Genomic DNA, 20423 nt, shown 5'->3' on the forward strand with positions numbered 1-20423 from the left:
ATGGCATTCTATGATCTTCGTGACGCTGCTGCTTGCTTGCTGCGCTGTGTGAATGATGTTAAGCGGCATTTCGGTCAATGTTATTTTGCAAACGCACGACACCTGTTCTGCTCATGTTTCATGTTCTATATTTTCAAGCAGCAACAATATTTTACACTTTACTTTCACTGAATGTTTGTTTCGATCAACGAATCCGATGCATGCTCCACTTTTAACAATTAAACAACAGTTGTGGCTACATTTGCTTACGATTTCTGGAATGATTTTTTTGTTTGTTTGTGCAAGCGCCCGTGTCATGGAATGAAGATAGAGAGAAAGAAGAAAAAGAGCATACCGGTTGAGATTCGAAAGGACATGGAATGGCTTGGGGGGGTTTGTTTCAGCCGGGAAGGGCGCTTAGACGATTACCAGCTCGGTTTTGGAGTCTTTGGTAATCAGCTTCACCAGGCTACCGTTGGCGGGACGTTCCTCTCCTTTGGACCACTTGTGGAACAACCTGGATAGGAGAGAAAGGAGACGGATTTACTATATGACGACCAGGGCTATATTCGAAGCAGACAGCAGACTTACTCGACAAGGAATTCGAGCGGCGTCCAGGTAGACGTATCCGCATCCGGCATCCACTTGCGGTTCATCGGCGTATCGAGCGTCACCGGAAGGATGGACACAACGAGTGAGTTATCCGGCAAACCCGATTTTTCACCGGCCAAACTTTTTGTCAGCTGATGCACGGCTGCCTTCGCCATACCGTAGCCAATCATTCCGGGCGTACCCTCCAGGGCGGGATTGGCACCCGTCAGCACAAGCAAACCGCCCGGCTTCAGATGGTTCGCACCGACCGTAGCCGAGATGGCTGACGACCACACCGACTGCTTCCACATCAGGTCGGAGTTCTTGGCGAGATCCTTTTTCGCGTTGCCACCAGCCCAACCGCCAGCAACACAGATAATGGCGTCGAGCGATTCGCCCTTCAGCTCGGTGCCGACCTTGGACAGTACGGCCGCTTCCTGCGCCACCCAATCCGCATCACGGTCCACCACAATGTTGGCGTCGGCCGCATCGTTTTCCGTCAGATCGATCGAACCCACCCACTTGAAGGACACACCACGACGACGACAGAGAGAAAGGTGTTAAATAATCTTCCACACGCACACCGGTGGCGAATGATGGAAAGTGGAAAATCTGTACTTACCCAGTTGTTCTTTTTGAAAAACTGCACGCACGAAGCACCAAGAGCACCGCGGCCACCATAGATGAGAATCTTTCCCGAGGCCATTTTCTGTGAATCACGACGGGGAGTTTTTTTTTTTACTATTCTTTTTCGATCGATCGAACGTGCGAGAGTTGCTCCGGGAGTGGAGAGGTTTATGTTCTCTGGTGGTTGCTAAGCGATTAAATTCAACAGGTTACTTGCCCGCTCGGAAGTAAGGAAAACTATCTCGCGATTGCAGCAGCTTCCTTAGGAGTGGGGGGAATTCTTGGAGGCCGTGCGTGATTTATTTTTTCAAAACGTCCAAAAATGTGATAAAATAAGTAGTACAGTATTGGGAAACTATTTATTAGAGGAAATGCAATACAATTATTGTGAAAAATATTAAGAAAACCTTGAAAAAGTTAAAAAATCCTCAACTTTCGAATTTATTATTGCAGCACACCAGAAGGGTTAAGAGCAGACACCTCAGCCCCACGCTATAAACGCGCTGAGTTCAAACTGTCAGTTCAAAGGCAAAGAAAAAAGAAAACAGCCGCAGGCGAACCACGAATTCCGTGGTGTTTTGTCCAATCCGTACTTAATTGTTTACTTTGTAGTTCATTTCATTGTGATAATTGTTTTAATTTAGAAGCATTAAGACTCGAACGTGTGTAGAACAATCTACTAGCAATAAGTTGTATTCATTTTAAAAGTAAGCTCGGTTTGCGTTTGTTCGCCGGCAACCGTATTCTAACCTCACACTTTTTTTCTTCCTCCAGAAAACCGAACAAGTCTAGTACCATGGTGGTTTGGAGTCGTTTTATATCGAAAAAGCTGATCTCGGGCACAGCGATCGGTTTGGTCGTTGGTGCGTCTGGCTATTTGTATGTTACGAATGCGACTGAACGCCAGACGGTTCATAATTCCTTCACAACCAACTATGAACCGTCTCCTTGCGCCAAATGGGATTGGAACTGGGACCAGTAAGCCGGATCTCGATGCGGAAATATTTGTATATCATTTGAATTTATGATTGTTTTGCTTCACCTTCCCACCCACTAGCCGTGACCCGAAGAGTCTGGTAAAACCACTGAAAAAGGTTGATGATCCGGAATCGCAGAACGATTACAATAAGGCGGTGGAAATGAAGAAGGGTCGTGCGATACGCCATTTGATACTGGTCCGCCACGGGCAGTACAATCTGGACGGTATGACCGATAGCCAGCGCATACTAACCGAGCTGGGACGGAAGCAGGCTGCGTTGAGTGGTGAGCGATTGAAGCATCTCGCACTGCCGTACGATGAAATCGTCCGCTCGACGATGACCCGCGCACAGGAAACGGCAGCAATCATAGGCAAATCGTTGCCGCACCTGAAGCTCGTCAACTGCCCACTGCTCGAGGAAGGTTCGCCCATACCACCGGAACCGCCGGTCGGTCACTGGCGTCCAGAAGCATCGGTAATGATCAGCTAACGACGAGTGTAGAGGATAGCTTTATATTGTTAACAAACCCCCACCCACTCTGTGTGCCTTTTTAGCAGTTCTTCCAGGACGGTGCCCGAATTGAAGGTGCATTCCGGAAGTATTTCTACCGAGCCGATCCGTCCCAAAAGTCGGACTCGTACACCATCATCGTGTGTCACGCCAATGTGATACGGTATTTCGTCTGCCGTGCTCTACAGTATCCCGCCGAAGGATGGCTACGCATTTCGCTCGGCCACGCATCACTATCCTGGGTATCGATCTACCCGGATGGTCGGGTGTCACTGCGCACGCTGGGCGATTGTGGTCACATGCCGAAGGAATGTCTTACGCGATAAAGGTATTGAGTGGAGTGTTAAGTGAAGATGCAATCTTTGTGCGAAACTCGTGACGCAGGGAGGTAGGAATAAGAATGTATTAAAACGAAGCTTTTAAAAACGATTTGCTGACTACTGAAAGAACCCCATCGATGCCGGGAATCAGTATAATGAGGTAAGTGGCACATTTATTTTCATTACTAAACCAACAAAACGTTTCGGATGGAGGAAAACGATCCATTTAGCGAATTTAAACATACATAAAATCCCTTAGCCTTTATTTGATGTTCAGAGTTACGCTTAAGATTGTACATGGGCAAATAATGCGGCAACGAGAACGGTGTTGTGATGCTTGCTGGCAAACAGTTTGGTCACGGGCTTATGTGTGATTTGCAATCTTTATCGATAATAGTAGTGGAGAAGGTATATACTTTTGGTTTGTGAATATTTTGTGTATTTTCTTTTTACTCTCGACTTCACGCCACAATGCGCAAAATATGCTTTCAACAAGTGTAAGAGCATCACAGCGAAACAGATAATGGGAAATGTGCAGCAACTGCTTCCAGCAGGAAATGGGGTAGAGTTTTGTAAGCTTAAGTACAACGTATACGCAATGCAACAACGCAACGAATGCATGTAAAATAGTGTCGTATCGTGAGACGTACGCGTTATTTCTTTTCTTATTTTTCCATACCTATCAGCTAATAGTTTCCGTTACGTTTACCTTCCCGATCCCCCGGCACGATCAAGCACGATCGCTGGGATGGGACTAAATAAGAGAAATGTACAGCTCAACCATCGGAACGAGAACGATACGTAAAGATGATCGAAATAATTCCATTTAAATAGAGCTACCGGCTCGGCGCGACACACCGTTTGATCAGCATCATCATCCTTGCGGTTGATATGTGTTCCGTTAGTACATCTGGTTGTACCATGTGCCCAGGGAGTGTCCAATCGCATGAGATAGCTGCTTTCATTGTTTTTAGGACTTGCTCACATGCTTAAAACAATGCTCAATTCGAAACTAGATTGTTTGAAACATGTAGACATGCTTGTTACATATCCCGAAAAGAAGTTTACGAGTGAAAGATGTTGGAAAACGTGTCGCATTTCTCATCATCTTTCCGTTGGCTTTTTCCGACTCCATATATATATATATATACTCTTCCGATAATTAGTCTATCAAATATGTAGTATTTAGTAATTGCTTTTTTTGTCTTGAATGTTGTGGATTTCCTTAATACTTGTTGCTTTTCTTCTTTTATGTTGGGGTTTTTTTTAAACGGTAGTAAATACGATTGAAAAAGAGCATTAAAAATTTGGCATTTCGTAAGTTTTATGCTAGCAGTGCGGGATGTCTGTCTGTGTATCGTTCGTTATCGTTCGTCGTGCACTTGCAGAACATTGAAAATGGTATCTTTCGAGCGAGTTTTTTCTTTTTTTTTTTTGTTGGTTTTCCGTCACACCTAGGTTCAAGTTATGATGAAGCAAAAATACGATTATATTCAATACTTCCCTCTTTCTTAACGTCCGTTGCAACTTGCGCTCTCGCTTCTCGATCGGAAGAGAAGTAGACTTTTCTTTGTGGCGTGTGTCCGGTACCAGGCGCGGCTTAAACTTGCACATCAAACGATGGGGAGCGTTGCGAAACGATTTCATCGTCCTCGTCGTTCTCCTGCGAATCTTCCGGCTCGCCCAGTGCGTGCACAAACTCGTAGAAGTCGATCCGTCCATCACCGTCCACGTCCACCTCTTTGATCATGTCCTCGACTGGGTTGCGGCCGGTAAAACAAAAGCAAAAATTACAGCCAAGATGAAAAAAAAACGTGCGCTTTCCTGCTGCAAGCTGTCACCCATACTCACTTTCCTCCTCGTCCAAATCTTCCCCCAGACATTGCAGCACGGCCCGCAGATCGGACGCCGTAATGTAGCCCCGGTTGTGCTTGTCAAACACCCGGAACGCATCGCGCAATTCACGCTCCTCCTGGTCGGCCGAAGTTTCCGCCACCGTGTCCGTCATGTTGGACATAATGTCGACAAACTCCTCGAAGCTGACATTCCCATCGCCGTCCACGTCGATCTCGAGCAGCATCTCCTGCAGCTCCTCCACCCGTGCGAACTGACCGAGCGAACGCATCACGGTGCCGAGCTCCTCCTTCGTGATCGACCCATCGTTATCCTTGTCGAACAGCCGGAACGCCTCCCGGAACTCCTTCATTTGGTTCTTGGAGATGAAGCGTTTGTTTAGGCTGTAGCTGATGTTGTTGCCGGATGTGAGCGAATCGGTGGTTTGCGACCGGCGCTGTTTGCTGCTGTGCAGTGGCACGTTCGCCCCATCGACGAACACGTTCCCGTCCAGGCTGGAACTGTCGCTGGGCGGCTGGTTGAGGCTGTCCTGCCGGTACGGATCGATCGGGGACCGTGAGCTCGACCGGCCACCGCTGTGGCCGCTGGTGGATTCGGGCCGGTGCGAATATTGCTGCTGCTCGTTAGCGCCCGTCGCGTTCGATCCCGCTTCCGGTGCCGTTGAAGGGTCGTTGTTTGTCTGACGGGTCTGTCGGTGAACGGTGCGGGGCGGTGGTGGGTCAAAATTCCAAGGAAGGATAATATTTGGTTAGGACGGGAGGTAACGCTTTCCGCCCGGTTTATTATGCTCGACTGCTGAACCCTATCTGATTGCGCACACGGTAAATGAGTGGGTAGCAGGCAATCGATTCCGTATGACCAGACAGAGGGTGGCAAAGGGGTTTCGTGTGTGGTGGTGTCCTGTGTGTGTTTTGTTTAATCCTACCGTTAACAAGTGGTAATTTGAGGATCACATCAAGCAAACAAGTCGCACAAATGTAAGTCCTTGCTTATTGTTTGTAAGCCATTTGGAGTGTTATTTGATGTGGAGGCGCTCGAATATGGGACACCTACACAAAAACTATTCAAAAACTACTCTTCGACTTGATGACAGGGCCCGAAAAAGAATCCAGCGTCCTCACCATCGATAGGGCCAGGATGGTGGCGGTCAAGGATATTTCTTATGCAGCGAGCTTAAAAGCTAGACATAACACGTCCAAGCTGCTTCATCCTCTAGGCACTAACGACATCAAGAGGTCCAGGGATATCGTTTCTGATATCCTTAACTTGGATTTATCCGTAAGCTGAACAGCTAGTTCTGTGTATGAAATGACGACTCGAATGGGATTCGATAACAGGTGCTAGCGTGTGAAAGACCGGCGTCATTACCTCTGGTTCAACGGATCTTCATCGCTCCCCTTTTTATGAAGCTGTTTTAAAGCATCTGATTTGTTATTCGCTAAAAGATAAATGCTTATCCAACCCACCATATCGCCAAATTGTATCCATTTAATTTTTTATGTTCGCACATAGCTGTACAAAAAGTGAACCTTCTTTGTTACCATTTACGATCGAAAGAGGCTTCGTTAGTGAATGTGAATTTGAAATTGAAATCATCCCTGTCTTCTCCTGCATCAGCATATTTTATAGCGTGTACAGCACCCATAAAACACTAATGTATACAATTCCATTCACTTTACTCCCTTCCGGTGGAAAAAAGGGAAAACGGAAAACATGTCATCAGGGGTTTTTTTTCGGGAAGCGTCGGAAAAGCGAATCTCGTACCGTTCTCACGTGTCAGCTGTGGTTTAGTAGAATTGATTGACTAGAAAACGCAATCAAATGCAAACAGGTAACACTCTTTTAAGGAGACATCTGATATTAATGGCCGAAAAAAGGGGTTCGAAACTGCACTCGAGACAAAGCAACATCAACTCACACTGGTGCAAGAAAAGCGTTTTCTCTTTAATATCGCTCATTTTTTATTCATGCTCTTATCGATGGCCCAAAAAAAAAAACGACACATCCTTTTAAATGGTCTTGCAATGTTTGCCAATGACAGTTGAGATGCCGATGATGAGGGTGGTATCGATGAACTCTGGCGGGGGCTTTCCCGACGTTCCGGTCAAGCAGTCAAACAATGAAAGTATAATTTGCGATCCCCAAGAGAATCGAACTGACCCAGCTACCTCGCGTAGTATTAAAATCCCCGAGGAGCTGTGCGAATGGTATTGATTTTCGCGTCCATATTTTAAGGACAAACTTTATTTTTGCTTCAGATTTTGTTCACCAGTAGTGATGTTCCATTGGTTAATGGCGAGACCCGAGCTTGACAGGTCGTTCCTGGCGGCGGTGGGTTGCTGCTTCAAAGTGAATTGTTGGCAAATATTTGACGAGTTTTTGATGTTTTCATACACCTCCCCCTCGGGCAGGGCACAGGAACAGTAGTGTGCGCGGGTTCGTTTTGTCGATAATTATGCTCCTCCAGTGTTCGGGATGTCGAGTCGGATGGAATTAATTTTATCCTTGTTGCCCCATACGTTGGCTGGAGGAAAGTTAAAGTTCGCTTCTTACCAGGAAGCGTTCGGAAGCTTTAAGAAAGCAACTCCGCGTCGCAGAAACACAAAGGACATTAAGGGGAGAACCTAGTTACGGGAGCACCAGGCTACAGATGGTGTAATTGATACGTTCGAAATGAAGTACCTGCCCCCGAACCACTCTCGCTAAACGTGCGAACGTTTTTAACAAAATTTTAATTTTGGAAATTTGTGAACCTCTCAAGCGGGACTTGCCGCACGCACGCACGCCGCAGCCAATTATCACATTGTAGCGAGCGCGTCAGGTTGCACCATCTGGTTGCGGCACCATTTCGACATCACGTGTCCCTTTTCCAACCAACCAACGGCAGCACCGTTAATCGTTTCATCATCATCATCAACATCATTACCGTCACGCTGACAAAAATCGATTCACTGTTGTAGCGCATTCCGTTCCAATTTTCGAAACACTGGAACCGGCACGACCGATCCGGTATCAAGAGGACAACGCTGTTGAGGAAGGCGGTTTACGTAGGCGATACGCGACCGGCTACCGAGCATCCTTATTATCGTCGAATGCCGCGGCCACCGGGCACGGGAACACGGACGGTGCGCAACAAGTCAAAGCTAATGGCAATCGAATCACTGGTTCGACGATAGGCATCAGTTTGGCAAATTGTATAGACACTCGTGCGAACGCTTGCAGGGCTCGCTTGTGTCTCATTAAAATTCGCACCAAGTGCTTCACTGACTTTTAACTTCACTTTTGAATGCGATACACTCGGCAGTCTTGAAACTTTAATAAGTTCGCTGCATAAGATTCAATTTGATGGACATTAGGAGCATCTTAGCAGGGGGAGGTTTTATTGAAGCATTGTAGGCGCATTCAGTCAGCATATTTTAAGAGCTTGGAACGTTCAGCATCTCGGATATCTGAAAGGACAGCAGAACTGCGTGCGAAAAAAAAGGAAAAGTGAGGAGAATGCTTCCTGGAACTCATCATCACACGCACCGCAATCATGATCGCCAAGGTAATGGACCTCCGGGGCTATCTACTCACTTCCTTCCTTTTCTTCGGTTTTAGCACGAGGTCAGTACACCCGCAAGGATAGCAAACTGAATCTGCAGAGGAGAATATTGTGTTACGACTTATGCAACATCGGTGGATCGTTGTCCCGCCCTTGCCGAGACACCGGACCGAAGGACATACCAACTGCTATGACAGACACATTAAGTTGGCAGTAGGTCGTACTGGCTTAAATTGCCATGTCGTGTCACTGGCAGCACGCCACAGGAGAGTAGCGGAGTCACACGATAAAAGCTAATGGTCAAACAGTGTTTTCCCATCCAATCGCTTGACCTTTGTCCTGGGCGTCCGGTTTGAAGTTACCGTGGTAATGGCGATTCGAGGAGCGGATTAATGTGTCAAGAAGCAATGGTTTTCGACGTGCACGCCACAGTACAATCGGCGGCACACTTACGCCGGTGCCGCGTTGCACCATTCGCCTGTCTAAGAGGCTCTTACAGGCTACGATTCCAGCTGTGCGACAAAGCTTCTTCGATGAAAGATGTAGAATTTTGGGCGTGAATTCATTAAAGCAAACGAGGAGCTTAAGGGAACCGAGATGTGTGGGTGTGAGTGTCTTAAGGCGTACACAACTTTCATTCGGACGGAAATAGTAGGAAAGGATGTAGCCTCTTTGAGATACCCGTAAAATCTCTTACATGAGCGTAAAATTAGCTAGTCCCGTGTACCGGTTTCCCCCCGTGGATGTGGTTGCGTAAGTTGTACCGCAAAGTTCGCTAACAACGCTCGCTTCTCGTTGGAACGGATCCTCCTCGGCACGGTGAATTTATTAACATACGAATTACGACGATCGCAGTGTACGTCGGCAGCGGGAAAACCATGCCCGACCCTTTGACACCCGCCGGAAGACTGGCAGGCAAGCCACCCCATATGGCTTTGTGGTGCGCGCTAAACGGGACCAACAATGCGCTTTTATCGGAAAACTTGCCCGTGGTGGGGGCGGTTAAAAGCCTAGGGGGCCATGGGGGTTTGTTGCAGAATTGTTCTCTCTTTCTCTCGGTTGCCTGGTTTGCTAATGACTAAATTATAACCGCTTTGTTTGCTTCTCTGGTATGCGCCTGATAAAGGACGGTGACGGAATGGTGGTGCGTAACACATGTAACCAACCAACATTCCCGACCGACCGACCGACCGGTAATCAGTTTAGGTGGATTAATTTATGGCGGATTAGCAGGATGTATCAACCTTTGGCTGGGCTGATGTCAAACGAATGAACTGCTCTGCGGTCCGTACCTCCACGCTGGGACACTGGCAACATCCGTTCCGTACATACGCGGGAACTGGGAAAGTGTCAGGTGCCAAGAAGTGACTTCACGCGATAGTATCGCGATAAGACGCGCTCTTGTTTGATAGCATAATGTAATTAGCATTATCCTGTACTTTGTAGGTTTATTAATCTGACGATGGCTCGGGAACAACGATCTCACGCAGGTCCATCCCCTACCGGTGCCATTCGTGCGTAGTTTAGTCTGCGACACTAATTAATGGCCGGTTTAGTAATTAAGACAGTTGTGAACCTTTGCAAATGTCCGAGGGAAGCACAGCACGGCGAAATCGCTTTCATTGCTTTTCCAGAGCAAAAACGGTCGCCGAATGAACTCGTTTTATGGCTTTCCCTCTTGCTGTCTGCAATCTAATTATGTTAGGTTGCCGTCTGGGAGAACACATTATACTACACTCTGCCCAGTTCCTGGAGCATCCCCCGGAGCGCCCCTTCAAACAGCGGAAACGTCTCAAACAATGAGCAAAAGTTGCGATCACCAGTCTCCCCCATTATTTCTGACACATTTCACACCATTTTGCGCACGACCGTGGCGTGGCCGTTATGTGTTTTTGTGACCATAAAGAGTGTGGAGTGGTGATGCCGCTAGCGCTCCGTTTTGAGCTACTCTCTACTGTCGCAAACCCATCGATAATCGAGAACTTCAACTGCATGACATATAGGAGCTAAATGCAAAATCATGAGCACATATCATGATTTTGCCTCTTTACAGGTCCTCTTTACACCCTCCAAAATATCAAAATCGTGCCAGCTTGCCAGGGTCCTGCAGTTCTCGTTCTATGGTAGACACCTCTTTAAAAGCGGGTGCAAAGTCTATCTCCGATAGTCTTCGCAGGACGATAATTCCCAGTATTTTTGTGGAAAGGAATGGCCATTTGAACCGAAACCAATTTTATACTGACCGATCCTCCTCAGAGCAGGGCATCGGTTTTGGCGTATAAAACATCGATTCCGAATCATTTTTTCAACTACGCCGACCATGTTCAATCTATATAGCGGAGCTTGCCGCAATCTTTTACGCCTTATTGATCATAAGTGCTTGTCATCCAGACGAATATTTCATCTTCTCCGACAGCTTAAGCGCTGTCGAAGCACTAAAGTCTGTGACGGCAATTAAGAGCCCTGACTACTTTGTGAAAGAAATTTTAAAGGTCTTAAGCTCCTTGTTTGAAAAATCTTTCCGAATATCGGAAGGGTCTCTTTTTGATAGGCTGATCCTACCTCACGAGCACATGCGTGCCCCACAATCTCTCTGCTCTGGCTCGGTGGCAGAGTATGTGGGAAACAGATGAGCTTGGGAGGTTTTTATATCCGATCACTCCCCAAGTTAGCTTGAAGCCTTGGGTCCAAGGCATCTCAGGAGATCGTGCGTTCATTCGAATGATGTCCAGGCGTAGGTCTAATCATTTCGCATTGGGTGCGCATCTCCAGCGTATAGGCGGAATATCCTGGATGATCCAGGACCAACAAATACACCGTTGCAAATGCCGTGTTGCAACGGTCAATGAACGCAGACAAGCCAGAGGGATGGAAGGACGCTGGATCTCGCCACGCAGAATACTGACGGATGGCATATCCCAAAAACAAACGGGTTGAGATGATGAGCACTCACAATACCGACCCTCGCTACCAACAAAACCTCGAATTTGGATGACGGAATTATTATTAAGAGATCGACCGAGCTCACCCGGAATAAGGTGAGTATGCGAGGGACCCTCACCATACTTTCCCACCCCTTAGTATACTCACCATGATCAGTTGTCTGATGTCTTTGACGAAGGTCGATGCAGTGAGAAAGTTGTTCACCGCCGAGAAGATTTTTCCTTCCAACTTGAAACGGTTTTTGGGGTGTGGGTAGCCTACGTAGAATCCGTGATGTCGGCGTACTGGTGGCGGCGTCCCCGGGAAGGAGGTGGTGGAGGGAAGGGTCAGACGCTGGAGGGAAGGGTTCGGCACCGCTGACGATGATTGCGATTGATGGTGTTGCTGCTGCTGCTGCTGGGTGGCGAGATGAGCTGATTATGATGTTTGACCGGTTTTGCTGCGCTCGTTCTGGGGTTGCCGCTCGTTTACAGCGACATAAAACCAAACCACGTCCAAATGTTTGGATTCAGCAACCACCGGGCACCACTGCTTCTGCTGCTCACCACGCCGGCCCGAAGATGTATCGGGGAATTTCGCGCTTTGATAGCGATTTACTGCCAGTTTCGATCAAAAATCTCAGTTCAGATCGACTCTGTTTGCACTACTATCGCACGGGGAACCAATCAACAACACATTCTGCAAGAGAAAACACACATCACAAGCTAGCAAGAGGCAAGCGCAAAGAAGGAGGACCCAAGGAGGTTTGCCAAGAGCCGTCCGCTTTGTTTATCACAGCTCACGTACGGACGCGACCTAGACTACTACTGATCATCATTCCGCGTAGGAGCACAGGTCCGGCAGTAAGTTCCCCCCATATGACGCATACATGGGCCAACGTTGCCGGAGTGATTAACAGTGGGGATTTTTCTACTTTTCGTTGCAGATTTCTGATGTTCTGATGACGATAGTGATGTTTGTTTGGAAGATGACTAGTTCCACCGCTGCTGCAGCGCTTGTTGTTTGTCGTGTTGTCTCGGGCCTTCGCGCGGTCTGCGATTCTTCGTTTGCTTTGCTCTTATTAATGCTTTACCTACAGCCAGCCAGCCACTGCCAGCAGCAAGCGCACTGTTGTACCGTCCATGAATGGGTAATATTTTATCGGCTTAAGGTGTAGAGGCCCGCCCCGCCCGCTTCGATAGTTGTTGGAGCGGACAACATATTGCGCCCGCTGCTGTTCAGAATGCAGCGCACGGCGGGAGTGGATGCCCGTAGATCCTTTCATACGGTGACGTTTTTGGATGTTTATGGCTTGCTTAATAGATTTAGTACAGCAGATTGTAATCAGCGCAGACAAATGGTGTCGTAAATAAGCGCCAAACAGACGCTTGGGCCGAATGATGAATGAGCGAATGAGCTGGAAGCTTACAAAAATCCGGTTTAAACTGCTGCAACGAGTCAAATTATTTAGCTTCATCCAAATCCAACCCGTGTTTTGCATTATCGTTAGTGGATTGGATTTTTTTAATGTAATGTAGCCCAGGCTGGAAATTAGGAAGCCAGCAAGAAAGGTTTCTGGAGCTACTTGGCCAACCAAACAGTTAGCAGCACCCTGTGTTCTCGTTAACACCGAACAAGCTGAAGTATAATTACTGAAGCACAACTAGGCAAAAACCAGTACGCACATACACACCCAGAGCGATGCAACAAACACGGAAACAATAATGAGCTTTTTGAGAGAAAAACAGGTTGTTGGAGGGAAGGAAAAAAGCAGGAAAAAGCGAAACATTTCACACTGCGCTCTGTTGGAACAAGGATGACGGTGAACGAAGGGGAAGTGTGTGCCCCTGCCGATTTGTGGTTGGGAAGCTTAAGTTATCCAGGTCAGTTTTTGCTTTACGATAACGCGTTGGCAAAAATTTTGGGGCTTGGCAAGAACGGAACGGCGAGCGAAACTTTTACGCTTCCCTTCATCCCGTTAGCGGCAGATTGTGTGGCGGAATTATGTTAGCGTTAGTTTTCCAGCTTCCGGAGGGTGGGATGGAAGTAGATGAAAGTCGGGAAGTTGTAGTTTGAAAAGTTTTTTTTCTACCTCAAACGCTTCTACCACCCCGGAAGTGCTAGCAGGAAGCAGGCAGGAACAATATAAGCACCTTTCCCGAGCGCTGAGAAACGCAAGTCAAATTCTAGGGGATCGGCAAGTCAAATTCTAGGGGATCTCCCCGGTTTGGGGAAGGAAGGGCAGGAGAGGGGGGGGGGGCTGGAGGATCTTATCGTGCGGAAGCGTAACATGGCATGCGTTACGAGTAATAGTGTGACGGACGAACGAAACATCATCATCATCATCATCGCCCGGAACCACCTACTTTGCGGAACTTTTTCTCGCCATTCTTCGCCTTGGGACAGAAGAGCGATACGGACGCTTCCCGTTCGCCCGACTCCTGGCAGCACATGCACGAGCGCTCCATCTGCCAGATCTTGCTGCCGGACACCTGGATGTAGCTGGCGCACCGGCCGATGCAGGCAAAGGATGGGATGGGTTTCGGCACGCACCCCGGATACTGGAGCACGTGGATGACGGGCGTTACCTGACAGTCGTCTGCGGAGTAGTGCGATCCACCGTCCTCTGACCAGGGACGGGCCGCGGTGGAACGATCGGACCGACGACGCATGGACATTCAAGGGAATGTTGGAGTGAGAGTGTGTGTGTGAGAGAGAGAGAGAGAGAAAATGGGAAAAGGAACGGGGATACAATAGTTTAATTTCAAATCTATCAGCGCATACAACGGTGCTAAAGCGTGACGAATTTCGGGTCGGGTGGTACGGTGGCTGGTCGATTAGTTTGGTTTGTCGATTCGGTGCAATTGAATTGTGGTGAGCGCTGCATCTGCAAAGTACATACAAAGCTGGAAAATAGGATTACAAACGTGGAATTGTTGCTCGTGTGATTTTGTTACGGAATTAGTGCATTTGGCCGGGGTCAAACAAACGGTGACATGAAACATTGTGAAGCGGCGGGTTAAAAGCTCGCAGCGAGATAGCCCATTGACAGTCATTGATTTAGCACTGAAACGATTTGTGCAGTGTCAATCGTTTTTGCCCCCCCACTAACATCAATTGAAGTCAATTTGTCACTGGGAAAGGAGCTTTAATCCGATTTGCCCAGCAGCAACAGCAGGGTGCAATGTAAGCAGCGCCGCCCCTTCCAACGTTCAGCTACATCGCTGCCCCGGAGCTGCATTAACCTCGATTGTTGGTCAGAAAACGAAGAAGAAGAAATGCAACGTGATGCACATTTAAAAGAAAAAGCTGCATCTCTACAATTTATTGCGCTTCGTCTCCATTTCGTTCTGGCTTCGGTTGTGCACTTGCTCCCAGGGCGCTATCATTGCGTCCGTTCGGGAATGTGATCGACCCAGTTGGATTCGCAATCGCACCGAGCAGGGCAAAACGGTGTTCCCCGGATCGATAGACAATCTGTTGGAGTTCCTGTGTAGGAAGGAAATTTAAAAAAGAGCTATAAATTCAAAACCTGTTGGACAAAACCGCCACCATCTACATGTGCTAGTTCACACGCGTATCGCAAGGATATTCAATTGCTTCTCAGCTACTCGCGTACAGACGATGGCGATATAATCGAGCAACAGAGCTCTATTCGTGCAAATTTTATTGCCGAAACAAATGGGATAAATTAACTTACTCCAACATACCGAGCCACGCCGCCACGCCGATGGAGGTAGATTTGGCGAAGTTTGAAGTTGATAAAATTACAAAATGAAGTTACGATTATTGCATTAGGCTGTGTTTTATCTGTGACGATGAATTCAGCAGCAGCAGCAGTAGTAGTAGTAGTAGTAGAGAGGATAAAGTTTTGTGATCAATTTTAAGTTTGATATTTATCATCCACAACGAGAAGGACTTTCGGGGTGTTTGTGACCCCCGAAAAACCTTCCACCTTTAGCTTGAAGTGTATAAAGAACGCTGTGGTAGAGGTAGCAAGAAAGGTAATCCTAATATCGCAGAATTTTGCGCCTGACTTATGTGCCACCTGACAAAGGACAAAATTAAACTCTGGACAACCCGCCGGTGTGTGTACCGTCCCATTCATACTGATGCTGTCGAGCGTGGCAAATGGAAAATTGGTTTTGGTGGACCCGGTTTTCGCTTTGAGTTTATACTAATATTTATGTTCTATAATCTTGAGTTTTATTCGAAGAAGTGAGGATGAGAATTCCAAGGGCACGAGATTCATAAATGGACTTGTTCCTTTATCGTAAAGAATACTGCTTCCCCCAACATATCAAAGCAAACTTTCGCCCTAGCATAATCCCGATCCCGGAGGAAGCACATGCAATGTCTTTGATGCTGCTTTGAGAGACTCGCCGCTTTGATTGCCAAGAACTCCATCATCGGTATCGACAACAGAAGTCATAAATCGTTCGCCCTGCTAGTAGTTGCTCGCCCACGTCCCAAGCTGCGGAACGTGCTCTTTCGTAAGAAATATCCTTACGAACGACGGCGAGATGTGTTCCCGTGCTGCTGCAGCATCTCGATTTGTCGATTTGTCAATCCTCTTAACAAAGCTCGAACAAAGGCAGGTCGGCAATGACGTGATTCGTGTTGTCAAACAACTCGACAGGCCATATCCTTCCTTTTCCGACGAGAAGTTCATCGACGAGTCACCGTCACTGTTGACATATTTGGACACTTATCCTACGTTCGTCCGACACTCGGACCGCCATTTCGTTTCACACTTTTATCTTACTGCCCTGGTGAATCTAGACACTTCGCTGGTGCAAACCTCTGGTGGAGTTGACGGGGAGATGAAGGATGTAATCAAACTTTGTTCCTGTCATGTTCCTAGAGGCACACCCACCAAACCCCCCCCCCCCCCCCCATCATCAGCATCACAGCATCCACACTATTCATGGGATCAAAGTTTGTCAACACCTTTTTTGATTATGAGCCCCCGGTATTAGCTGGTGTGAGCTTAGCTCGGCATACATGTCCACGTGTCCACGAGGGATTTTATTGCGTGTCGAGGAAAAATTTGAGTCCCCACAGCAGAAGGCGAACCTGTTTGATGTTTGTCTCGCCGTAATAGCCAGCTGTCGCACATTTATCATTCCATCGACTGTGACCGTCATGTTGGTTTGTGGTGCCGTTCGTTTGGTGCCGAAAAATCGAAACGAGGAAAGTTTCGCAAATGCGTCCGATGCTACATTTTCTCACCATAACAGCCCCAACACCACGAGTTATCTGCTTCGACAGGACTTATGAGATTTAACACGCCGGTCAAGCAGAACCGAAAATTTGTGTTGCGTTTCTCTGGGAGTTTTTCTTTCCGTTTGAAGAAGAAATGGGAGGCAAGGGGGCCATTGCTTTACGACCATCGGGATGGTAGCTGGCAGGAAAGCTAGCAATAGTGGACGAAGGGTTCGATGATGCGTTAACTGTGATTGAGTTTTATCGAGTGAATGTAACTAACTGCTGGAGTAACAAACATTCTGCTACAAAGTTACCGTGGACACCGATCATACGATTACGTGTACGGGATATTGGTCACACGATTTATTAGTGTCGATGTAGAGGAACAAACTGTAGCGGAAAAATCTGCAGCAATTGGCGTGTTAGAATGACCACGACCAACGTTGTGTGTCTGGTTTAGCTGGAACTAAAAAACCCCTTTTGCTTCCAACCGGGTTGTCTTCATCTTAGGGATTGGATAGAAATGATATTGGAACCTTGAGTGTTTTAATTCTTTGGCTCTAAGGCTGACCACCATAGACCAAAAGTTCTTTGATCTAGACCGACGAAGCATATATAGGAATACTTTTCAGGCGCTACAACCGCTTTACGGTCTTGGCCTGCTGCAACAATCCTCGATACCGCTCATCAATCATCACGGCCTACCACGCCTCCTCTGTCCGTGTGGGGCCGTCTGGTGTCATTCTCATGACGTGACCAGCCCACCAGAGCGTGGCGAGGCTAATTCGCTGCCCGAAGGTGACATCATCGTACAGTTCGTAGAGCTCGTTATTGTAAAGGAACAAGCGAGGGATAATAAGATCTCTTAATTTTGCTTCAAATTATTCTAATATGACTCAGACGTCAGGAGTCTCTGAGGCACGTAATGAGATATACACCATGCAATCGGGCTTATGAATCCGTCCGGAGTTATATGGTTGTTTCACCTGATGGTCACGCCATGTGAATATCACCAGACAACCACACTTTCCTAATACTAATAAGCCAAATGTTAGTACATCAAACACCCTCTAAATCTATTGTTACAGCACCAGACGCAACACCATATCGCAACACTTATCTATGACACAGCAGAAATAAGGCTGTTGCATTGCATGGATGAAATGGAATATGGTGGAAATGAATGGTAACCTTCTTTTTGTGGTATCGTCGTCGTCCTCGTCATAAGCTCAAAAAGCGGACGGTCATTTATCATGCCAAATGTAGAGGAAAAAAAAAACGCAGGGTGAACCCGCATCTTCAAGACGAGCACAAGTCGAACAAAGAGTTTAAGCGTGGCTCGTGTTGTTACTGCCCCCACGGTGGTGGCACTCTGTGGGTGGGTTCGATTAAAAATGGCTAGCATCAATCATAATAAGCCAACAAACTTGACTGGCCACGGGCAAAAGGGGGAAAACGGCGATTCGTAATAGATTCCTACGGTTGGGGATTGGATATCCTTCCTGTTGTCAGGATCCGGGGTCTGTTACTTACTCCTTATGGGAAGCAAATGTTTGTTGTAAAGAGGCCGAGCAGCTAATTGTGCTGAACGGTGGAAAAGCGAGTGACTAAGGCAAGGACATCATCGCAAAACACAATAAGGAGCAGAGCACCACTTGACTAAAGAGCGGTAGTGATTGCGCGCTGCCGTGATTGTTTCGCATCCGAAAATTAGGCAAATTGCTGGCAGGTGGCAGAAGCGGACGCTCGGTTGTTGTCTTAAGAGATGTAACGGAAACGCAAAACAACAACCTTACTAAAATCCCTACCCAGCATATAACCCTGGGGGAGGTGGGAAGCCGGTACAGATGGTGGCGTTGTGGGGTTTAGAGTCAATATTCAAATAAGAGAGACTTTATCTTTACTACTGCCGGAACAAAGCGGCACTCGCAAGATATGAAAGATTCGCATGGCATTAACCGGAGCGAGGGCTGGGGATGCGGCGGATTTTACGGCAACACCCGTAAGTTCCGTTTTCCGCACGGCGGGCATGGGTATGGGGTATTTAATAAAAGAAACTTCTGGCCTTGCTCGCAGCCTCTTAAGCGATCTGGCAGGCCTCACCGCCGTCTGTTGGTGGGTTTGGTGCGAACGGTTGCTGTTCTCCCGGGGCGCGTTCGACTGAAGGATATGGGACAGGAAATTCGAGTCAACTAAATTCGATAACGACTGAAGGTAAAAGCGACGAGAATGCTTTTTGGATAAAAATTACGCAAACGTGCAAGGATGTGTTTTTTATGCTCTCCAAGAAAGCGCATCAGGAATGCCTCCTCGGGGAAGGCTTAAAATGCCACAAAACCCTGGTTGATGATGATCAAGAATGTTTTTCGTTTGCTTCTTGCAAGATTGAATAATGCATAAAATTCCCAAGCCAAGGGAAAACGATTACCCGCACAAGTGCATACACAAAGACTAACGTCCCCCAACGTCCAGCTTTTTTTCTCCGTCGGAACTTTTGGGAGTCGCAGTTTGCCAGAGCGCGTCCTTAGCACGAATCGGACACCCAGTTTGATGCGATTACCATCCACGAATTGTCCTCCCCCCAGTTGGATTCATTTTGCAGAGAAAGGATGCTTGGTAAGCGCGGCGGACCGTTTTACGGCATAATGTGGCCAACAAGCGTGGATGGTATTTTACGCTTTTGCCTTCGTTTACAGCTGCATAAAAAGGTTCTTCTTCTGTTCACACACACACAGAAGGCTAAAGGCATCATCCGGAGGCATTTTTTGTTCGTATTGTTGTTGTTGTGGCCCTTGCTGCCTTGCTCGGAATGGCCGTAAAAAGATGGTCCGGTTTTGTTTGTCCGTTTGTTGGTTGGCGAAAATTGTGGGTTTTCCACGAAGATAAAGAAATACTAGCTGGCTAGGGTTTAGGGAAAAAGGGGAGGAGAGAATAAAAAAAAACATGACCGAGAAAGCAAAGCGGTTAGAGCAATGAGATATGCCTCTAGGGAAGGCCCAAACACCGACTAATTGGGGACAAACGGGCACCGCAGCAGAAAGACGAGAACTTGCTCTGTAGAGGGAAGGTTGATTTGAATTTCATTACACTGCAGCATCCCTTCTGCTGCTGTTTGTGGGCTCTCCTGTTTCTGGGTGGAAGGCGAGTTCCTCCATTCTGGCACGAGATGTTCACTGCCCCCCAGACTCATCAGCATCGAAGCGGGTGTCCTTCCTTTTTAATGTCACTTCGACGTTGAAATCACTGGTACACTGGCGAAGGTTAATAGGAGTTGCATCTCCACTACACCAACGCCAAGCGTTCTGCGAGTTTGTTGTAGTTCCAGCACACCACTTCTCACGTGCTTTTGTCCTTTGTTTTTGCTCCGTGAGTTCTTCTGCACCTGCACCACACACAGTCAACACACTTGACACTGATTCTACGATGTCCTGTGCTCCGGCGACACTGGCGCTTGGCTCCAAAACAAATCCTCGCGGAATCCATCCTGCTGTCCCTAAATTCATCAAGCTTCTCACACACACCAAGGTGCCAAGGTGTGCTGAAGCTAATCGAAACGGTGGTGACAACCTGTGTCTGTGCCTCCCCCGATTGCTATCACTTCACACACTGGATGCGCTTCCGGTTTTGGTGAGGTACTGAATGGAACAACTCCCGTGGAACAACTCACTGTGGTGTGGCCACCGTTCGCCGCGCACTTTATACCGTGAATGAGCATCAAACCCGAGTGGGGACTGTTTATTATAAAGCTGGCTGCCCGACGACCTGCCCGAGGTGCTGTTTTTTTTTTGCTGCTGCTCTTCTCGTTCGTTCTCCGGAAGCTCTCGCACAGCTCTCCCCAGCTTCGGTGGTTCGATGTGGGTGGGGTGGGGTTGGGGTATGCATCCTCCC

General features: G+C 47.6%; 3 protein-coding genes across 7 annotated transcripts; 1 reads left to right on the forward strand and 2 right to left on the reverse strand.

Annotated features, from left to right (window-relative positions):
- Positions 1–111: 111 nt before the first annotated feature.
- On the reverse strand, positions 112–1485 carry LOC118507595 (dihydropteridine reductase). Of its 2 annotated transcripts, XM_036046263.1 has the most exons (4): positions 1193–1456; positions 571–1091; positions 409–496; positions 112–254 (listed from the first exon to the last, which is right to left on the reverse strand). In XM_036046263.1, the coding sequence occupies exons 1-4, from the start codon at positions 1274–1276 to the stop codon at positions 246–248; spliced, it is 702 nt and encodes a 233-aa protein (XP_035902156.1). In that variant the 5' UTR covers positions 1277–1456; the 3' UTR covers positions 112–245. The 2 variants fall into 2 exon arrangements, with proteins under 2 accessions (XP_035902156.1, XP_035902155.1); XM_036046262.1 differs by having other exon boundaries at positions 112–496; positions 1193–1485.
- Positions 1486–1708: 223 nt separating this feature from the next.
- On the forward strand, positions 1709–3102 carry LOC118507590 (serine/threonine-protein phosphatase Pgam5, mitochondrial). Of its 2 annotated transcripts, none has more exons than XM_036046254.1 (4): positions 1709–1904; positions 1972–2175; positions 2255–2651; positions 2735–3102. In XM_036046254.1, the coding sequence occupies exons 2-4, from the start codon at positions 1994–1996 to the stop codon at positions 3011–3013; spliced, it is 858 nt and encodes a 285-aa protein (XP_035902147.1). In that variant the 5' UTR covers positions 1709–1904; positions 1972–1993; the 3' UTR covers positions 3014–3102. The 2 variants fall into 2 exon arrangements, with proteins under 2 accessions (XP_035902147.1, XP_035902146.1); XM_036046253.1 differs by having other exon boundaries at positions 1710–1904; positions 2732–3102.
- A 151-nt stretch (positions 3103–3253) lies between these two features.
- LOC118507591 (calmodulin) lies at positions 3254–20285 on the reverse strand. 3 transcript variants are annotated; one of them, XM_036046256.1, is made up of 4 exons: positions 20203–20285; positions 11496–12026; positions 4859–5549; positions 3254–4765 (listed from the first exon to the last, which is right to left on the reverse strand). In XM_036046256.1, the coding sequence occupies exons 2-4, from the start codon at positions 11496–11498 to the stop codon at positions 4608–4610; spliced, it is 852 nt and encodes a 283-aa protein (XP_035902149.1). In that variant the 5' UTR covers positions 11499–12026; positions 20203–20285; the 3' UTR covers positions 3254–4607. The 3 variants fall into 3 exon arrangements, with proteins under 3 accessions (XP_035902149.1, XP_035902148.1, XP_035902150.1); XM_036046255.1 differs by having other exon boundaries at positions 20103–20251; XM_036046257.1 differs by having other exon boundaries at positions 20143–20238.
- Positions 20286–20423: the final 138 nt, after the last annotated feature.

This window comes from Anopheles stephensi, chromosome 2 (genome assembly GCF_013141755.1).
Source record: "Anopheles stephensi strain Indian chromosome 2, UCI_ANSTEP_V1.0, whole genome shotgun sequence".
Lineage (NCBI taxonomy): Eukaryota > Metazoa > Arthropoda > Insecta > Diptera > Culicidae > Anopheles > Anopheles stephensi.